This window comes from Belonocnema kinseyi, chromosome 1 (assembly GCF_010883055.1).
Source record: "Belonocnema kinseyi isolate 2016_QV_RU_SX_M_011 chromosome 1, B_treatae_v1, whole genome shotgun sequence".
Taxonomy (NCBI): Eukaryota; Metazoa; Arthropoda; class Insecta; order Hymenoptera; family Cynipidae; genus Belonocnema; species Belonocnema kinseyi.
This window is the reverse complement of record NC_046657.1, coordinates 148,003,904-148,026,305: the sequence shown is the minus strand read 5'-3', so window position 1 is coordinate 148,026,305 and position 22,402 is coordinate 148,003,904. Positions and strand designations below refer to the sequence as shown.

Here is a 22,402-nt window from a genome sequence, read left to right as displayed (position 1 = left end):
CACTTTTGTTACTAACAAATAATTGAAAATTTTCGGAATTTATTTACATTACAGTGTGAGTTTTTCTTCTTTGGTAGGTCGTAGTTAAATATTGATACAAGATAAAATAGGTTCTGCATGAGAAATATTTTTAATAAAATAGTCTTTTCCACACAATCTCGACTACTTCTTAACAATTTTCTATTTGCAATAATTTCATTGTAAAAAACCGACATGCAGCGCAGGCATATTATCATCACGCGCTGCGCGCGCGTTTCACTGTTTTGCTGATTTATTTACCTTGTGTTACTGGCTGGGTCTTTGTATTTTTACAATTAAAACTTAAAATATTTACCACCGTAATTTCGAGATTGCGAATTCTCTTTTTGTTAAAAGAGCTTTACTCTAAAGTCTGAATGCACCTAGGGCGCGCGACTGTTGGTTCTTGCACATCGCGCTCGGTCCTTGAATTTATCCGATATTCGTATTTTAAACTTGGAAGTGTACTGCAAATAAATAAAATTGCTAAAACAACAAAAAACTGTTTGTTTCCTTGGGGTCCTTTAATAGTCTACTTTCGCTAGCAAGCGCGAGAATTGACTACTATATTGGCTGGCAGCCCCAGTAGCAGCAGCTTCTAAATATTTGAATATTTAAAAAAAAACACCTGAGAGTAGATTGATAAGAAAAATTGTACTATTTCAAGCAGTCTACCAAAGGGTCAGGAATCCTTTTTTTATAATAGCACATATGATTATCTTCGAAGCGGCGATTGAGTTAATGAAATCGTAAGTAAGAGTGACTTTTAAATTAAATTAATTTTTGCGTAATCTGATAACGTTATCTGCAGTATGATTTGGATAGCCCCCTTGGATACGATGCATGAACCAGTTAATGATAATTCATTTTTTCCGCATTTGACATTATTTAACTCTGTCCCATTTATGCTTTAAGTGAAAGGCCATTTAGTACCATCCTCGAAATCAGACTCTAATGGGATTTACAGTGTAATTAGAATGATTTTCAGAGTATAACATAATATTTCTACAAGAGCACAACCAGTTTTTTAAATTTTTTGTCTGTAATGAAACATTCATGTACAACATTTGCAAATATGAGTGGTATCATAAAAAGTGGAAGTTTGTCTTACAAACCGCACTATGATAATCGAAAACAGGAGAAAATTTAAAGGTTTTCTTAACGCGTTTGCTTGTGTACTATTGCTTTTGGTGAAACAGAAGGTAAAAATGCCGTAAACCTTAATTTGCAGAACATGAAAAAACTTTTAAAATTTCTTTTGTTTAAACAATTTTTTAATAAAAATACTTCAATAGATATTGATTTGTTAATCAAGATTTACTATCTCGACTATAGCTCTCATTTGGAACGTTTGGAATTCGCCACCTTGAAGTACGACTTGAGAAAGAAGCCAATTAGCGCACAGCGCAGCCATTTCCCCTCCTCTGCGGACCAGTGGCGGAATCCCCTTCAGGGTCATATAAATATAGGAATCGCACATAGTCAATACTGAGGGCCCTCTAGAGAAGAACGCAACAATGTTCCCCCTACTACTAGTCCTCATACACGTTTCGGGATAGGGAGTCGTCATACCACTTGCATACGCGTTTCCTTTGAACACTGCTGTATAGCTTAATAGCAGATGTATCCCATACCTTCACACCCACCAGTGCCCGAGAGGATTTATCCCGGATCGGGCCTTGACCAATCCGTGTTCGAATAAAGATTTTTGCGTCCTTCTATAGAGAATCTTAATTCAATGCCAGCATACCATGTTGTACTGTACGGAAAAGTGGATACTTTATTGCTTGTTGCAAATTTAAGTGCACAGTTCGAATGTCTAGCTAATGACAACCCTATTCGTGTCGTTCCCCGTAACAGTACCTCTAACTATTTAAATTTGCCTTTTTCTTCTGATAGACCTCATTCTCCTGTTACGTCTGATGTTCCTGCGGAGCCATCCATATGTGTCAGATCCCGCTCTCCATTTCTCAAACGTTATTCTTCACTCCTGAACGAATTGGTGGAGAATCCTGAAGAACTTATTTTTGTTTGGCTTATTCCACAAACGAATCAGTGAAAGGCATTCGAAATTCTCCGATACACTTTTCCTGTAGATACTCCAATCAAATTCAGAACAGGAATAGATACCCATAAGCCAGTGCCAATCTCAAAACTACTGGTTTTAACAGCATGAAATGGTGACATCATGGAAACATTTGAAAATAATAACACAATTGTTCGTGGAATATTCAAATATTATGTCTTTTTAGAACGGGCAAAAATGAACCAAAAACATGAAAATTAGGCACTAGAAAAATGGTTAGTCAAGCCAACTACGTAGTTAGTAAGATATGGTACTACTATTCTATTAGTTGATACTGTTATTTTATTAGTTCGTAAAACAATTCGATTAGTTGCATTGACTATTTAGTTAGCTACCAGCAACTAAGTAAATGGTTTTCCTAACTAATAAAACAGCAGTGCCGCATCTTACAAAACAAATATTTTGTCCAACCATACATTTGGTTTAGTGTGCCCTTGTGCAAAACAGAGGACTTTTAGCATCTATGTCAGGTTTTTTGAAAAATTTCTCTTTCTTTGTCACAGATCTTCACAAAAAGCTCAAATTGCCCTGAGTGTCGTAGGCTAAAATGGGTCATCAAATATTTCAATTTTTTACGAACTGTTACCAGTTAAAAATTTGTTTTTTTTTCAAGAGTTTCTACTTCTGTATTTCTCCATACATAATCATAAACTAATAAATGTCCTACAATGCTGGTTTAGTTTAAATCAGAATCATTTTTAAGGGTGTCCATCTACATGTCAGTTCTGCAAGTAAAGATTTAAAATTTTTGAAAATTCGTTTGTTAATATCAAAATTTGATCATAGAGCTTAAAGCTGGGACATAGAGGTATTTCCGAAAAGTTTAACATTAACTGGCTTGAGTTTAGAATACATAAATTTTCTATTTTTCGATTCTCATACGGTAGAGTGTAATGTAATCGTCTAAATATGTGATCACCGTTTTTTAACAGATCTTTACGTTTCATCATCACTCATAGAGTCCAAAAATCATACAATTTTGTCGGTTTCTCTCCGCATGTATTTATGTATATCTGTATGGCTGTATGTATCGTTACCTGAATATTTCAACCGTGCTAACTTTTGAAGGATTTTCTCGAATAAAGTCAGCCTTTGATAAACTTTTCAATGATTATATAAAGATATAAAATGTATTTAAAAACAAGCTTAGCTTAATTTTTTGATTAGCCCAAGACTAAAAATATATAAAACAAAATGAAAGAAGTTAGATCATTTTCAAAAATATGCAATTTTATTTTTAAGAGATCCGTAAAGCGTTATATTGAAAGACATGCCATTACTTATATGCTTGTTAAAGCCGTAAAAAAGCAAGCACTAAAGTTGATTGTATGGCACTGAACAAATTGTAAATTTTTCGCTTTGCTTACTTGGACATTATTTTTAATTAATAACACAATATTTACCTTAAAGCAGACATGTCATCGAACTCTGATGGACATAGCTTAATAAAGATTATTACATTACAAAATATTAATGCAATTAAAGAGATATGATGAATTGATAAATATCATTTGCAGGCTTTGGTACAAACTTTTAAATACAAAGGCTTATTTATGTCAGCGCGCTAAATCTTAAAAACTTTTTGAACTGCGCTTGTTTCGCGCCAGCAACACGATTGGTTACTGTCAGCGTGCTGATTTTGAATAGTATCAATATTGAAATCTAATTTTGATAAGAATTAATAATTAGAAAATGCATAAAAAGTCATTTCTTAATCCTAATATAAGGTTTCAGAGTGAAAAAGAAACAAATAATTCGGTTTTTATTACAAAGACGGTATGAATTTCGATTTCAGAGAAAGAAAACATTTTTTTATCGCAACTCTGTCGAGTATGGAACTCTGTCAAGCTTCTAATTTTAATTTCTTTTTTTATTCGCCACAATTTGACTCAAAATAAAATCAATAATGTTACTAAGAAAACGAACTCATTTGGATCTCTACATGTATCTATTGTTGCTCACCCAGTGGGCACAAAATATAGCGACATCTTTACGACATCGTTACGACATCTTTACGACAACTTTATGACATCCTCTGTTCATGTCGTTTCGGTGTCTTCACGATATCGTAATGATCGTTAGATCATACGACTTATTTACGATATCGTAAAGACACCTTAACGACATGGACATAGGATGTCGTAAAGTTGTCGTAAAGATGTCGTAACGATGTTCTAAAGACGTCGCTAAATTTTGTGCCCAATGGAAAAGTTTCAAAGGTCACCAATTTTCATTTGAGCCGCAACATACATGAACCCTCAGCTTTTTCTGTGATTGCATGGCATTGAACTGGTACGATCATTCGACTGCATTCAATGAATTTACAGAGAAGCCACTTTAATTCCATATTTTTTTTGTAGATTGAAAATGATTCGAACGGAAACTGTCGAATGTCAACAAGCGCATTTGGACAAAAACGGAATTTCTATACATTTATAGACATTGAAGTGTCAACTTTTTTAATACCATATAATCAACTTCAATGCTCTCCTTTTAAAGAGAACGCATGTGCCTCTGTAAAAATGCCGTAAAACTCAATGTAAAGGGCCTGAAAAAAAGTTCAGAATTGCCTCCATTCAAAACCTTCTTCAATAATTATACGTTATGAGATATTGATTTGTTAATCAAATGTAGCGTGTTTTTTTTAATGTGGATGATTAGATGAATTTTCGTCGTTATACAAATTTCTTTCAATTAAAACGATAAAATTTCATTTCAGGCACACAATTTCTTATCCTATCTTTACAATTCACTTCACAGCAAACTCCTTCAATCTTTTCTTCACTTTATCCATAATTGTCACTCAGCAATACTCTGCTAGAAAAATATTACTTTGTTTAAACTCACACCTATCAGAATTCATTTTCAATTAATTGAATTCCCGTTAATTCCCGTGAACTCAACAACATTGTGTAAATTCCAATTAATTCGATTAAATGCAATACAATATCTTGGAATCTGTCGAAATATCTTTTAATTATTTAAAATATCGTGATTTGGCACTTTCAATTAGATGAAAAAAAGTGGAAGTACTGGAACTCAAAGATACTAGCAATATTTTTTTAACTGACACACTTAAATGGGTACATAATTGAACCATAGAAACTGTTACTATACTAAAGAAGAGACTTTATTGTTGCTAGCAAATAACTGGAAATTGCAGGAATTTAATAACATTGATGAAATATGAATTTATTAACTAAAGGTGCATTAACGTTGAGTAAGCGACTTATGTAATCAAATTATACTAATGTCATAAAAATATAGCCACTTTTCCTTATAGATCTATAATGTGAATTGTCAACTGAATATGAGAGGGTTTTTTAATTGAACATCCAAAAATGGTATGGAATAGGGGGTTGAGTGAACCGGCATTATTAATAAAATAGTATTTCTTACAGGGTGTCGATTATTCTTTACCAATTTTCAATCTGCGATCATTAAAATGCAAAAAATGAAAATAGAAATGGTCAGGAAAATAGGAATTAATTTTAAAGTCTTAAATGGGCCGTTATTGCAGAGATTATATAAATATCTTACGTCAATTCGTTATGCCTCTACGAAGTAAATTGTTAAGTCTATATAGCAGTATAAATTTAAAAAATTATAATTTTAACCTTATCCCTGTTAAGAGCACGAATTAAATGCTGATAATACATACGGTAACGACTCCTGCATATAATACACATAATCCATAAAAGTGCTGAAATTTTCATGGAGGTAGCGTTAGTCAAGAAATTCCTTTATAAAATATTAGGAAGGTTTTGTGCTAATTAGAAAAGATGAAGATTTTCTGTACATTCTTTATGTGCTCGATAGTTATCCTCAACTCTTTTGGTACGTAACTCATATAATACATCTATAATTTAAACTACAGTTTTCAAAGCTATACGAAAATTAGAATTTTAAAGATTTATTCTGCATTCTGTCCCAATAGTTTTTTCCCAACATTTTATTTAGCTTTATCAGAAATGTGTGCAATTTCAATCTGAATTTATGCCGATGGAACACAGAATCTATGTATAAAGAAGTGGATTTTGAAAAGTATATCTATTAATAGAGATTTGTAAGGACTTCAAAACTAGAAATTATTCTGAATTAAAGTGTAAGCAGAAATCTGTCCAAAAGACATCCCCTTGAAAGGTGATGCTTTGAGTTGCCACTCGATGATTTGCAGATAATACCCTAAATCCACAATACCCCATGTGCAGCATTTACCCATGTTTTGCATTACGAAAAGTGTAACTATCAAATGTGCAAGATAAAATGTATACAAGTACCATCTGTACATCGCAATGACTGGCAGGTAAAACTATCGTCTGTCTTAAGCATACGGAGCGACCCAAAAATACCAGCATTCTGCATCCACAATACCCTATTTGTCGCATTTACCTATCTGTTGTCTTACCACAAGTGACATCCCCTTAAGCGACATCCCCTTAAAATGATCAGTTAATAATTTTAAGGTAGAATTTATATCGCTGTGGTATCCCTTTGTCCTCAGTAGTATCTTCTGATCGAATCAAACGTTTAATTTCCGAAAACTGTAAATATGACGATAATTTTAAGTATTTTGTTTACAACAAAATAAAAATTTAAAAACGATTTTTCCTTCCATATTTATTAACCCAGAAATTGGCGTCAGACAAGGACGCAAGCGTGACGGCAGTGGCGACTAGTGAAGAAGAATACCGTCTGCTTTGTGCGTTATTATGAGATACTATCAGCAGTAGCATACTTGACGTACAAGCTTTGACGTAAAAAGTTGTTTTAATTTTTCCTCAATTTTTTTTTAACATTAAATGTTTTTTCTTTGTGATACTGATGGAGCAGTCAGTAAATTTAATAACGGTGCTTTCATAAAATTATTTTTAGTGTCAATATTTCTCGCTTTAAATAAATTCAAATATAGCGACGTTCTACGGATCCTCAAGTCAGTAAACATATATGGCTAGCATGTTGTGTGCTACCAAAAATTTACAGCTTTGAAACAGAAATACGTCATAGAATTTAGAAACTTATCTCCGTGTTAAGCTTCTAGAATGTTCTTCAAATATCGGATGACGTCACCGAATAATATTTCGCAATTGAAAGAAAGCCGAAATTGTTAAAAAAGATTGAAGGTTATCACCTGCACGTTCCAAGCTTATATGATAGATTAAAATGATTTATTGCTTCCCTCCTAGATAATACATTTTATTAAAAAAATTGTGAATTTATTTGATGCGTAAAACATACACGTTTCAAGGTTACAAGAGAAAAAAATAATAAATTATAGCTTCCTTTTAGATAATATGTATTCCGCAATTTTAAGAAGACCGAATTTGCGAAAACAAGATTCAAGTTTGAAGCGTGCACGTGTCAAGGTTACATGAGAAATCCAAGGATGATTTATCGCTTCCTTCTAGATCAAATATTAAATTAAGAAAGCAAAGTTCTGGCAGGTGTTAAATTACAGTAAAAGATTCGCCCATTTTCACCCTTTCCCCTTAGCCTGGTAACCCTGTAACCTCATGACTCCATAATCCCCTAACTTCGTGATGATATAACCCCATAACCTAAAAATCCGGTAAACTCAATCAAAAGAAATATCTTCTTTGGGAAAATAGAACAATTCCTTGCATTTTTATTGCGCAACACAGTAATGAGCGAGTAGCTCTGTATCCTCGCTATCTCATAACACCATAACCTGAAACCCCCTTCATTTTTTTTATTCTTAATTTATTCTATCAGTATTAACGACAGTAAATCCCTGATAATGATTCTTTTTATTCTTTCGAACTCTCTTGTCTTCGAAAGATCTGTGCAATGAATTTTCCCTTGATGGATTTCTCCATCGCCAGTGTTCTTTAAGGTGAAAGGATTTAAAATTTCAGAGAAAAATTGTATATCTTTTGACGATTATAATCGTCAACAGTAGTAGTGTTGTTAGTAGTAGTTTTATGTTTATATTTATTATTTTTTTTTTAAGAAGGGGAAATCTTGCATATGACACCCATACCATCAATCGTTTACAACAAAGTAGGCAATTTCTAGTATGGGTAGTGTAAGATTCTTACTGACTAAAACCCCTCCTTTCGACGACGCATGTTCCTGGAATCCGCTCTCGCATTCCATCAGGAACATAGGGAAAAGGCTAATAAGCCGTACATCGGCATCCAGCTTACTTGCCCGCTTGGACATCTCCTTTTGCAGCTACTTGATCCCCCCTCTAGGGCACGCATCGCCCTCGATAGAAGAGACTAATGTCTCTTCTAGGGCTCGCTGGACATCGACCTTGTTTAGAAATCTCTTGTCCTGCAAAAAACAATACGATTATCTGATGTTAAAAAAATTTTACCCAAACCATCAATTTCTGATCGTTGCGCAACTTCTCCTGTTTTTTGTCGAAGGATCGACTCAACATAAGACGCCACTTACTACAGTCTTCTTTTCATGTTCCTTCCTATTCCGCAGATATAGATAGGCGTTAAAGTGACCATGTCCCGTGAGGAATTGGGTGATGTGAAAATTCACCTCCCCATGCCTTCTCCCGAACCACGGGGCCACCTCCCCTGTAAATCGTGCAGTTTATCTTAATTTGTCGTATGTGCACCAAGATTGCATCCATTCTGCAAGCCTTCTGGCTCTTTCCTGAGCGCCGATTGCTTGTAAATCTTTCTCTAATTGACTTCGCTCATAAATTCTTTTCCTCTCCATGGCGAGGAGGAAAATCAGTATGACTCCCGCCATAACTATTACTTCCGAAGCTGAAACTGCGCAAGACGCACTTGCTATAAGCAAAGCACAACGTCGCTGCACCGAAACTATTCTTTTTCTATACTTTTAAACATTCAGCGCATCAGCCTAGATCCCCGCACCATAGAGCATGATTGAGTGGGCCACACTTATTACAGTTTTCCTCTTGCTTGCGCTGGGTCCTTTTATATTAAGCATCAGTCTGGAGACCTTCGCTACCACTGCACTAGCTTAATCAGCTGCTTTCAGGATATGTGGCCAATGCGTGAGCCTCTTGTTAACATACTCTCCTAGGTATCGGGTCGCTTGCGCACCCACAACAGTTTCCTCTGTTGTCTTAGAAACACATCTTCCGTCTTACTGGAAGTTAATGAAAGACCATGTTCTTTCAGCCAGTTGTTGTAAAGACCAGTTACATATGTTACTCTTATTTAAGCTTGCTCTGTATTCCTTTCCAATATCGATGCTCAAGTATATCCAGGATATCAACTCACCTCGCTGAGTTGAAGGCGTTCTTCATATCGAGGATCAACAGTACGCAGCAGCTGGCAGAAGTTTCTCACAGATATTACCTGAATTGTCCGGCATGCATAGTGGTCTGAATGACGAGGGAGTGATGGGAGGGCCCTTAACCTTGTGCAGCAGAATCAACCTCTGCATCTTCCATCTTTTTGCAAAGATCCCAGCCAATAGGCATACAATAAACATGTTTAGTGAAACGGATGGGTATTCGCTCGAAACTAGCTTAAGCATTTCAATAGGAATCCCATCTAGACCTGGAGCCTTTCGCTTGCCCAAGGAAGAGACAGCGATTTGCAATTCGTCGTTGTTAAAAAGTTGAACATCAGTTTCCACTACCAGTATCGGGGCACAAAGTCTTCCCGGATGTTTCGGAAAGAGTGCATCCATGATGGACTTCATGGTTACTTAATCCCGCAGAGGAACTAAGGTCCGAGATCCAAGGCAGCGAGAGAGAATATTGTATCCGCGACTCCAAGCGTCCTTGTCTATTTCCTCAAGAAGAGAAGCCCGCCCTTGCCTCTTACTTATTTTTATGGCCTTTTTAGTGCGAAAAGTTTTACATTATTACGCTAAAGTTTCAAACTATTTTCTATTTTCGTTCTAGCATATATTAAATCACTCATTTTAAGGTCTCAAATTAGCCCCTCAAAAATAACTAAAGTTTAGTAGTAATGACAGGTTTGAAGTGAAATTCTCAAAAAAGGAAAATAGTTATCAGGTTTGGTATTTGAGTGGTTAGTATCTGGAATATTATACGTCTATGTCGAGCGTTCACACCCTGGTACCGAAGAAAATTGTTGTTTTTTCTATAGAAATCTTTTTAATCGTCAAAATTCGAAAGTTTTCTTAAACATTGTATGAATACCTTATGTACACACGGTATTTCGTTAAGGACTAAATTATTTTGAATATACAGTGGTATACATTTTAGCAAAATTATAACCTACTATAATCAGAAAGACAATATTGATGCTGATAATAAATAAGATAACGACTGAAGCAGATAGTATACTTAATCTAAAAAGCGCTAGAAGTTTCATTAGTTACAATGTTACTGAAGAAATTATTGAATGAAACATTAATAACCTATGCTTTTAATTGAAAAAGATGAAGATTTTCTATGTGCTGATCATATCTTTGGTGGTTATCCTGAACTCTAAGGGTTTATTTAATATTTAACAGTTTTTGGTGCTTCTCTGAAAGACATCCCTTTGAAAAGGTGAAACTTTCAGTTTTTACGCGATGTTTTTCAGATAGACCATAAATTCACAATACCCCATGTACCGCACCCCCTATCTGTCACATTAGCACAAGTGTAACATTGTCACCATAACCTTATGCGATTTTTCCCTAAATGCTTCAGCTAACAATAAGACAAAGGAATACTACCCTTTGTCCTTAACTATTAAGGAACAGACTCATTCGTAATATGGTTTTTACGTGCACCTTTATAGCGGGTTATTTCTAAATTTTCACTCTGAAATTGCAGACAGTCAACACCTGCATACCATTCTGTATTCAGCGAAAAAATTAGTACTCTGTTTTTTGTTACAGAATTAAGTGCACAGTTTGATCGTTCTCCAGATCGACCTGTTACTCCTTTCAGACCTCAGTCTTTTGGTATACCTCATTCTCCTGCTACACCTTATTCTCCTGTTAGGTGTGATGTTTCTGCCGAGCCTTCTATTCGCGTCAGATCCATCTCTCCTCCTCTGAGGTACCGTTCCTTAGTTCTAAAGAACTTCCTGAAGAATCCTGCAGATCTAAACCGTATTCGGCTTATTCCCCAAATGAATCGAAGCAAGGAATTTGAAATTCGTAGATATACTTTTCCTGCTGATACTCCAATCAAATTTAGGACAGGACGTGGTAACCCTGGGCCTATGCCAACCTCAGAACTACTAGTTTCAACAACATCAAATGGTGACATCATGGCAACATTTGATTACAATAATACAATTCTTCGTGGAATATTTGCAAAGAATATCTTTTTAAAACGGGTGAAAATGAACATGTACAACGGCACGGTTGGCGTATTGCGGCGAGATGAAATTAAGGAGGTTCCCGTAGGCAGCCATCGCCCAATCTCAAAGCATTTTATTGCTATACGTCTAGATCGCAACTAAGAAAATCGTGAGAATAGAGTCCACCGAAAACAGGAAAATCATGCTTATATGCGACACAGGGGCCGCTCAGAATTTACGTCACTCCACAGTGACGAAAAATTTAATTTTTTTTTCAACACTAAATAACTCATTTTAAGGTCTCATAGTAACCTTTGAAAGAAAACCCAAAGTTTAATAAGAACAAATGGTGTCAAGTCAAAATCTCGCAAAAGGAAGAATATTTATGACGTTTTGAAGTAGAATGGTTGGTGTCCTGAATTCTATTAATAAGTATCTCCGGAATAGACGGTGAAATTCGAATCTCGATCCTTCGATTCCAACAAAAATGTTCAATTCGTGAATCAAAGAGTCGACAGTAGAAATCGATTCTAAATTCCGATTCCAACGATTCCCGTACCTTGAAAAAATTTGCTATTATTTAAAGTTTGATTTGAGTTTATTAACGTCAATTCAGATCAACAATTACTAAATAATGCGAATGTAAATTCAAATTAATAATGGATTGACCACATAAAAAAGAGTTCGATGCGGAAATTCATTAGGGAAAGCCCTAATGAATTTGTTCTGTACAGAGAAAAAAAATTTTGCAAAATCGATGAGGAACGAAACCTAGTCCTGAAGTCAAGTCGCTGCTCATCTACTAGGGTTCCGGAATCGGCAGTGAAATTCGAATCTCGATTCTTCGATTAAAAAAAAAAATGTTTATTCCGTGAATTGAAGAATCGAAGGTAGAAATCGATTCTAGATTCCGATTCCAACGATTCCCTTACCTTGAAAAAAGCTTCCTATTATTTAAAGTTTTATTTGAGTTTCTTAGAATCAAAATAAGTGTTCACCGGATCAAATTTTAATTTCTGGTTTTTAGCAAACAAATTATGATGAATAATAATTTTTTTTATACCTACATTAGTCCGTGAAATCTGAAAAATAGGAAATAACTGAAGGCCAGCAAGGATTATGATTATTTTCTACCAATTTTTTGTCTGCAATAATTTTATTTTAAAAATTATATTGTCAAAAAATAAGGATAATTTCTTCAAAGTCTTAAATAGTCCCTTCAAACTCAGATTACGTAAATGTATCATATAAATACCTTATTTCTCTGAAAAGCAAATAATTGCATAAATTGTGATAGCAGTTGTAACTAATTTTTAATCCGCATATTTTTCCTGAAACTGAAATGCTTGCAATGTAAATAACTCAGAAGAACAAGGTTGATGCTGACGATATATGAGATAAGGAATGTATACGGTATTAAACATAATCTAGAAAAGTGCAAGAATATTCATTGGTTACAGTGTCAGTCAAGAAATTCTTCAGCAGGAATTTAAATTTGTTTTTTTTTCTAATTAGAAAAGATGAGGATTTTCTATACTGTCGTAATATCCTTAGCGGTTATTCTCAATTTTATTGGTAAATTAATCATATATTACATATATAATTCTCCATCGCCTTTAACTTATTACATGGCTTATGAAGCTTGTAGCAAAAATCTTAAATTGATCAGAATTAGTCTTTCCAGTTTTATCTTTAAATTAAGCTAATACATTTTTTTTAATCCTTAAGGGTTCTAGAGGTTCGACAAAAAATTTACAAGCGTGTCTGCGCCGAATTTCAGTTGCTTTATTATATCGTATTGTAGGTCGCAGTACTTGCATAATTTAAGAAATAAAATATGAGAAATTCTCAGCTGCTACCGCATTTCCAGTCGACAGCAGTAAACACCGACCTCATAAAATAATTAGTCTGAATTCGCAATTTTCGCTACTGCTTTTCTTAATCATGCCACACGTTGAAGTCAAATAAGAAATCCAGGAATTTTTTTAACTTCTCACGAAAAAAATTATCTCCAGAAGGTCAAAAATATTTCTATAAAAGTTGAATTGACATGTTATTTATTAAGATTCTTAACGGTTTTTGAAAAAAGCCTCTTGTTCTATTTTTGAAAGAGTAATCACAAAATCGACATCTTTAATGATAACTATGATAGGGACGCGGCTAATAAAACCATTTATTCCATTAATGGAATAGATGACCCCAAAGAAGATTTGATGGAGGAGATAGAGGACCAGAAAACCAAGCTAAGATCTAAATATTGAGAGAACAAGCAAGAATTCTAAAATCATACACTTCTATCCGACAAAAAATATACCATTAAGAGGCCCTGTAGGAGATAGAGTAATTAAAATTGACAACAATTCTTTTAAATAAGAGGTTTGATAAAAAAGGTTACTTTTCAAATTTCGTACGCTAAGCTGATTCGATTTTCCATTTTTTTGTTATGTTGGTACACATGCTTTAACAAATCTGGACATCATTAGCCATTTTACATGTTTATTTTGTTTTTGACAAATATAAGGGTTATATGTCTTTTAGTATGCTTAGGCATTTTTAGCGAGCGAAAAAATGGACAAAAAAATATTGTTTGCTGGAGATGTGATGGCTACTGGGCAGGCTTCCTCGCAGGAAAAACTTTTCTCTGGCTCTCGTGTTGGAGGCCGTGTTTGATTTCGTTGATAGAATGCGTGCTATTTCTTCTGCTGCTTTTCATGCTGGATAAAGCAAAAGGCTAATCAGAAGAGAAGAAAACTCCACGCAATTATGTTGACTGCTACAGCTCCAATCAGCAAACCCCGAGTAATTGGGTTGTTGTGCATAGTGTTTAAAAAAGTTTAGTTTGAAAATGCAATTATTTTGAAAAGTGTCCGCTCGCAAGCAGAAGAGCTTGCATGTGACCCAGCAGAGTAGCGCGCACTGTTTGAAGCGGAGCCTGCAGCACAGCCTGACTAGCTTCACGCGCCTCTGTCTGCAGAGTGCGCAACAGCAAAATCAAGCAAGGAACCCAGCAGAAAATAGCACCGTGTGCGGCGGACTTTAGAGACGTTTCTGAAGATGTCGACATATCGGTTGGCTCATGCCATACAATTTTTACGAATGTTTTGGCTTGAAACGTGTGACAGCGAAATTTGTCCCGAAATTACTGAATTTTGACCAAAAGAACCGTGGCATGAACATCGCTAATGAGCTTTTGAATAACGTCAACGCGATCCATATTCGCTCGGAAGGGTCATCACTGGTGACTAAACATGGATATATGGTCAGGACGTCAAAAATAAGGCTCAATCGTCTCAGTTCAATCATCTTGAATCCCCAAGACCAAAAAAGCACGCAACGTTCGGTCCAATGTGAAGGCTTTTCTGACTGTTTTCTTTGTTGATAAGGGTATGGTTCATAATGAGTTCTTTACGAAAAAATCGCCCGGATTTGTGGCGAAACAATTTATGATTTTTGCATCACGATAAGGCACCTGCTTACATATCGTTGCTTGTTCGTAATATTTTGGCTAAAAGTAATCAGGCTTCAGTCACCGTATTCACCGGAGATGGCCCCCTATGACGTTTTCCTGTTCTCAAAACTGAAAAGAACCATGAAAGGACGACGTTTTTCCACGATTGAGAATACGAAGACCGCATCGCTGGAAGAGCTCAAGGCCATACCAAAAAGCGCATATCAGAATTGTTTCGAGGACTAGAAGAAGAAGACAATGCATTAGAAAAACTCAAAAGCTTAGTTAACTGAGACAACAAGGAAATCATTTTCACGGCTTTGGAAGAAAAACTATTCTTAATTTTGATCACAGAAAATTAGGAGGATACTCTACCCAGACTAGACTGCACCCCCGCATGGAGTGAACTCCTTAAAGCCGGAAATAAGAGGGCTTGGGATGGGATAGATCGGTCTCCTTTGTGAAGCCTTCTGAAGAGAAGCTAATTGATCGCCACGAGATTTGAGAAGCAGGCATAGTTAATGGATGGTAAAGGAAGTGTAACTACACAAATTCCTAAAGATGGCATGAATAATTGTTACACCATATCTTTAGAAAGAACCTACAAACCGCTAACTGGAAACCCGCTCCCTAAAAAACAATAAAACCCCAGAGGAAGAATAACCTTAGGACTAAAGGATTTGTCATCCAAACCCATAAAATAATTTAAGATGTTAGGAAAAAATACTACCACTGAATAAGAGATTTTTAATATCTTCCAGAAAATTTCTGAAGAAGGAGTTCCTGATTGAGGCGCACCGAGGAGCTGGTCACTCAGAATTTAGAAAGTCAGATTTACCATGACTGTCACTGGAATAAAGAAGACTTTTTAGAGACCTCCCTCGGACTAATTTAAGATTTCTTGTGATTTCCCACGAAGATCCTACAAGAAGTTAATCGCGCGGTACTTAAAACAGGTATCCTGAGTGTTCCCGATAAAATTACAAATCTTCCCGACTGGGATTCCGCCGCACCGGCCGGCTGAAGCGAGAATTATCGTAATGCACTGAGACTAACTGGGACTAACCAAGGAACTACGGAGAGAATTCAGAGATTCCTACTGACCACCACAGGGACTTCCATAAGTCCAGAAGTCACCTGAAATCTCAGTGACCAGCCCCTCAAAGCGCACGCTCTCATTTATTTATAGAATTACTTTTGGGAATTGCACACAGCTAATACCAGCATACCATTCTGTACGTATAGGAAAAATTAATACTCGGTTTCTTGTTGCAGGTTTAAGTGCACAGTTCGAGTGTTTACCAAACGGCGAGCCTCTTCCTGGATTTTCTCGTTCCAGCACTTCTTGCTCTTCTGACGAGCCCATTCCTCTTGGCAGATCTTTTACTCCTGTCAGGTCTGTTGCACCTGCAGAGCCTGCTTTTCGTTTAAGATCCAGGTCTCCTCTTCGCAGGCGTCGTCCTTCACTCATACTTGGACACGATCCTGCAGAACTTAGCTTTATTCGGATTATTTCCAACAAGAATGCTCACCGGATATTTGAAGTTCGCAGATTCACTTTTCCAGCCGATACTGCAATTAAATATAGAACAGGACGTGGTGCCCCTGTGTCCTTGCCAACCTCAGAGCAACTGGTTTTAACAACACCAAATGGTGACATCATGGCCACATTTGACTGTAATAATACATTTCTTCGTGCAATATTTACGAATAATATCTTTTTAAGAAGGGTGAAAATGAACATGTACAGTGGCATGATTCATGTGTTGCGACGAGATGAAATTGAGGAAGTTCCCGCAGGCAATAATCGCCCAATCTCAAAAAATTTTAAAGTACTACATCTAAATCATATCTCCAGAAAATAAGAGTCCACTGCAAAATACTTCACGCAATTTTCAACACTTTTTCTACACCATTTCGTATTATTCACTGATCTTTAGACAAAGCTTAAGCTCCCCAGAGTGACTTAATGAAACAATTCTTTCTTCAAGTATTTAATTTGTCAAAAGCTATTAACAGTTTAAAATTTAGGACGCTATTTTTATAAATATTTATCATAAAAAGTTGCAAAAATTAAACGTTTTTCGATAAATAAAGCAATGTTTCTTCGCACAAATTTATAACTAAATATGTTTTTTTTTTATTTTTATCACAACAATTTGTCGCATTTTATTTGTTTTAATAGTACTAAATAATGTTCTAATCCGATGCTGATTAGGTGTATATAAGAATCTACTCGTATCACTTTGAGTTATTTAACAACTTTTCGTAGTTTCGAAACTAGGTATTTAAAACGCTAAAGCAACGGAATTTTATACATTGAAAACTACTGAAATTTATTCAAAATTGAACTGATTATTCGAAGGTTGAACTACATACTTAAAATTGGTTGTTTTTTGTCAATATTTATCGATTTGGTGGAAATTGAACTATTATGTTTATAATTCGTTTTGCAGTTTTTGTTATTGTTATTTAGGTTAAGAAGGGACTGGTTTTATTCCTTAATTTTAGTTTTAAAGACGCTGGCACAAAGAATAAATGAAAATTAAAATATTCAATTAATGCAGTCATGTACATATATATTCAAGATTTTTTTTATGGGTACCAAATTAAACTGTTTGTTTGAAAATTCATCTCTGGTTAAAAATTCATCTATTCTATTGAATAAAATATCTTTTTTAATATTCATCTTTTGTGTTCTAATTTAACTGTTAAGTTTAAATTTACTTTTCAAACTGAAAATTGATTCTTTTTGGTGGAAAATGAAACTTCTTGGTTAAAAAATCAACTTTTTGGTTAAGAATGTACCACCGTATCACAGTGGAAAAAAGTCTTATAAGATTTCTAAGAGAGTTGTCGAACCTAATTTCTAAGATTTGCTTTTATTTGTTTATAAATAAAAAAATATGACAACAAAAGACCATTTTTTATTTGACGTTCTCAATGCTCTTCAAAGCAAGACAATTATTGAAATCGCCTAATTTTTATAGAGTAACATTAGTTGTAAGTATTCCAATATTATATACTAAAGAAAAAAATTGTATAGACAAATTGTTCCTTGAAAGAAAGTTTTTCACGCTTTTTCCTAATTGTACATTTTTGTAAAGTAATAATGAAAGAAATTTGGATAAAAATAATATGATGATTAGGAAATTTCTCATCAAAATTATTACTGCTAATCTCATAAACAAATCTAATAACAAATGCATTTATCCGGCATTTTTCGACAGAAATATTCGTCTTTTTATGTCATTTTTTTAAATAGGACTATTCTGATAATTTTTTTAAAATGCATAATTTGTTGATTAACCTTATGATTTTTTAAAAAGAAATTCACTGAATCAATTCATTATTTGGACATGTGTCAGCAAATAATTTAGTTTTTTTTTCAATGTTAGTCCTCTTAGTTGGGACTTCATGACAATTTCAAAAACATTCATACATTGTTGAACAATATTATGATTTTTTAAAGCAAATTCATTAAACAAATGCACAGTTAAGTCATATGTCGAAATGAAATTTTTTGTTTCGGTGACAACTTTTCAGTTTAGGAATTTTATAATAATTTCAGAAAATTTTCATAATTTTTTATAAATTTTATAAATTTTTTAAGCAATTTTATTTTAAAAATGCATTATTACTAGATAATCTCTCGACGGAAATTTTTGTTTGTTATTATACTTTTTAATTAGGAACTTCATGATAATTTCTGCAAACAGTCATAATAAGTTAATAAATTCTGTTTGTTTGTTATTCAAGTCGCAAAATGCCAAAAAACCATAGTTTTTCATAATTGAGCTGCCGGTTCTGCAGCATTAAATGATTTTACCTTAATCTGTTCAATTGTCATAAACAAATTTATGAACAAAATCGATTATTGCTTAAATCGAGTGAAATTAATTTTACGTTGAAATCAAACACCGAAGTATAATTTTTTTGATTGTTATAAACAAATTGCATATACAAATTTAATAAATAAGCGCCTCTGTATATATAAAATGCATTTTTTCTGCGCAATCGTTAGGTTTGCCTTCAAAAATGAAAATTATATGACAAAAATGAACAATATAAATATTTACCATTGCCACAAACAATAATGATTAACAAATGCATTAAACAGTCACTCTTTGATAGAAAAAATTAATTTTTTTTGCATAATTGTTTATTTTATCCTAAGATTGATATTTTGATAGAGGAAACTGACTGAGCGATTTTCCCAATATTTTTTATGATATGGTCAACATTTCATCAAGACAGACATTTTTCCTATTTTAAAGCGTCTATTAAATGCATTTGTTGAGTAGAATTGTTAATAAAAATGAAAAATATTATCAAACGTCAGTTTACTACACAAGAATATTAATTCAGGGATAAATTAAACAATTATGCAAATAAATCGATTTTTTCTATCAAAGAGGGACTGTTTAATACATTAGTTAATCAGTATTGTTTATAACAATAGTAAATATTTTGATTGTCCACTTTTGACATGGAATTTTCATTTTTGAATTCCAACTTAATGATAGCGCAGAAGAATCCACTTTATATATACAGAGGCGCTTATTTATTAAATTTGTTTACGAAATTTGTTTATAATAATCAGCAAAATTATGTTTTAAGGTTTGATTTCAAGGAGATATTAATATAACTTTATTTCATAGGAAAAAACGCGATGAAAAGAACTTCCAGGCTTCAATGTACAGCAATAATCGATTTTTTCATAAATTTGTTTATAACAATTGGACAGATTGCACGAAATTCATCTAAGTTGTTAAGATTTTTTAATCGATTGTAAATCTATCAGTTTTTCACATTTTCGAGGTAAAATTAATGAATGCTACAGAACAGGCAGCTCAAATATGAAAAATTATGGTTTTTTGGCATTTTGCCAATTGAATAACAAAGTTCCTAATGAAAAAAGTGACATCGAAAAAAACTAATTTTTCTGTCAAAAAATATCTCATTAATGCATTTGTTTATTAAATTTCTTTAAATTGTTAACTACATTAATCTCAAGAAAAAATTCTTCATCATTATATTGCTTTTATTCAAATTTGTCTGCAATGTAACTTTAAATAACGTAAAATATTGAGAAATCGTAAAAAAATTCTTTCACAAAATAATTTGTGTGAACAAAAGTTTTGTTCGTCATATGATATTGGAGCATCTTCAACTAATGTTACTCAATGAAACTTAGGCGATTTGAACCATTTCCATTTTATTAAGGAGAACCGGGAACGTCAGAATAAAAATTAAAAACATTTTTAAAAATTATTAAATTTTTTATGAAACAATATAAAATCAGTAGCCTGGAAATTTTATTTTACAATTCCAAAAAACCGAAAAAATCAATTGTTTTCTAGGATGGCATCTCTGAAATTGAAACTTGAGACTTTGTTTCCTTGCTTGCTCAAGTGGGAGCTGACAGTTTAAAAACTTCTTTGCTTTTAATAAATAAGTTAAAAATTCACTGAAATTGTTTTTAATACCGTGAATTTAATACAATGATCTAAAGTATATTTAGCAAAAGTCGTTTTTAACTTTGACAATTGCATATTTCAAAAATTGTCTGATACTACATTTTCCTTTTGCATATAAAATGCTTCGAAATCAGAAGAGAAAAAGTCTGTGAAGAAAAGTCGGGAGTAAGAACGTTTACTTTGAAAATGAATTAAAAAGTGTAATAATCCAGGAGAGGGTGCACAAATTTTAGCTACGTAATTCTTAGAAAATAAAAACACCGGGAATCCAAAGATCGAATTTGAAAGTGGGACTTTAAAGTGGAATTCAAATATTGAATCATTTCGACTTTAGTTTCTCAAATTTTAATAATTTACATCAAATAATTGCGAAACGCAGTTCAAAATTAGTCCTGGTTCGACAATTAGTCTTAAAAATTTAGTCATTTAAAAAATTATAAGCGCTTGAATTCTAAAAGTTTAATTTAACGTTATTAAATAGAGTTTTCTATTATAACTGAGAATTAAAGAATAATCTGCATTGAAAAATATATCCCATGTTATTTTTCAAACAAACGAAATTCAGAACCTAGCAAATGTCTTCCCAGAAAGTAAAATCATAAGCCAATGGTATAACTGATCTAGGTGGATTCGAAAAAAGAAATATATTCGTAATAAAATTCTCATCTCCGGACGACTTGAACATCACAATGAAGAAAAAGGAAAATCCAAAATGCTAGAAGTGTAAATATAGATATTTTATATTTCCTTTGACAAAGAAGAAGATATGTGACATGAGAAAGATGGAAAAAGGCTCAAATTGTGGTTAGAAGTCGATATTAAACACAGGTAACTGAGGAGTCAGTGTGATTATAAATGAGAGATCAAAAAAGCAAATCAAAGATTATGAATGGGTATCTCCCAGATTGTTGTGTGTTGAAAAAATGAATGGCTATCAAGAGATACGAGAACTATGACAGAAAAAAAATTACTGGGATCAGTAAATCAAAGGTAATGTGTTCATGGCGCTTTAAAAAAACTCACAGAATCACTATTAAATTTGAGCCACATTGAACCTATCAAAGGAATCAATAGCTAAAGTAATTTCAAAGGGCAAAACGAAGATGTTTAAAAGAAAATTTTTTTTTGCAATAGGAAAAATTAATAAATATCACCAATAACAAACAAACGAAAATTGCCCAAAAAATCGGTTGATTTCGAATCTAAATTTATCAAAACAAAGAGAAAAAATTTGTGAATAGAACTAAATAAGATAAGAAACATCCATGTAACATGAAACCCGGTCAAGAAGCTTAACCTGCTAAGGACCAAACGTCCGCTTTCCCGAAACTTTTTTTAGCGACATTTTCTGCTACCGAATCGATTGTGAAAATTTTTTTAAACAATTAATTCTAAAGTAAAACTTCCTGAAAATTTGAAATACTTTATCACAGTTGCAATACAATTTACACTGAAATAATTATATTGGTTTATTTAACAAAAAATAAGAATTTTTCATTGCATAAAATCTTTGCTTAATCATTTTCTTCCCGAATTTGTGAGGTAGAGTTTTTGGGTCCGCTGATGACGAATCGAAAGTCGCTCGTGACGAATCCGTAATCAGATTTGAAAAATTCAAGATAAGCAATCTAATAAGGCTATCGAAAGTTACAGAAACACTTTGATTTTTATAAAAATTTGTACAGGGGGGGGGGGGTTGTGGCCGCTCAAAACGAATCCTGATCAGATTTGCTTGTATAGTGGGCTCACGGTTAGAAACAAATAAAAAGTGATTTCAGAGGGTAGAATCTAGGCAAAATGTACTCCATAAGTATACTTATTCGACTGCGACATATACTTTTTAAAACGATTCAAAACCTTATTTCGAACAATGAAACATTACCCTTAAAAATAGAAATGAAAAAAAATTGATAAAATTATTTTTGCAAATTGTCACTTCCACGTGGTACGAGTTGGGAAACGGCGATGAGTACATCGATGGTGAAAAGGCAGTTTAGAAATGCAAACGAAATTTGGGGACAATTGAATTTTAAGCATCTGATCACGAATTCATTATCAGCGGCCTAAAAACCTATATGTGCGAATTTTGATCAAACTCGGAATGTCTCAGTAAGTTGTGAAAGCCATATTGGATCCGCAATGAAAC

General features: G+C 33.6%; 1 protein-coding gene across 1 annotated transcript in view; it reads left to right on the top strand.

Moving 5' to 3' along the window:
- LOC117175955 overlaps positions 1-17,288 on the top strand; it is a 29,701-nt gene extending 12,413 nt beyond the window's left edge. Inside the window, exon 2 of the mRNA XM_033365840.1 lies at positions 16,052-17,288. Within this exon, the coding sequence (XP_033221731.1) occupies positions 16,052-16,641 (590 nt within the window). The 3' untranslated portion in view covers positions 16,642-17,288. The remainder of the gene's footprint in view (positions 1-16,051) is intronic.
- Positions 17,289-22,402: the final 5,114 nt, after the last annotated feature.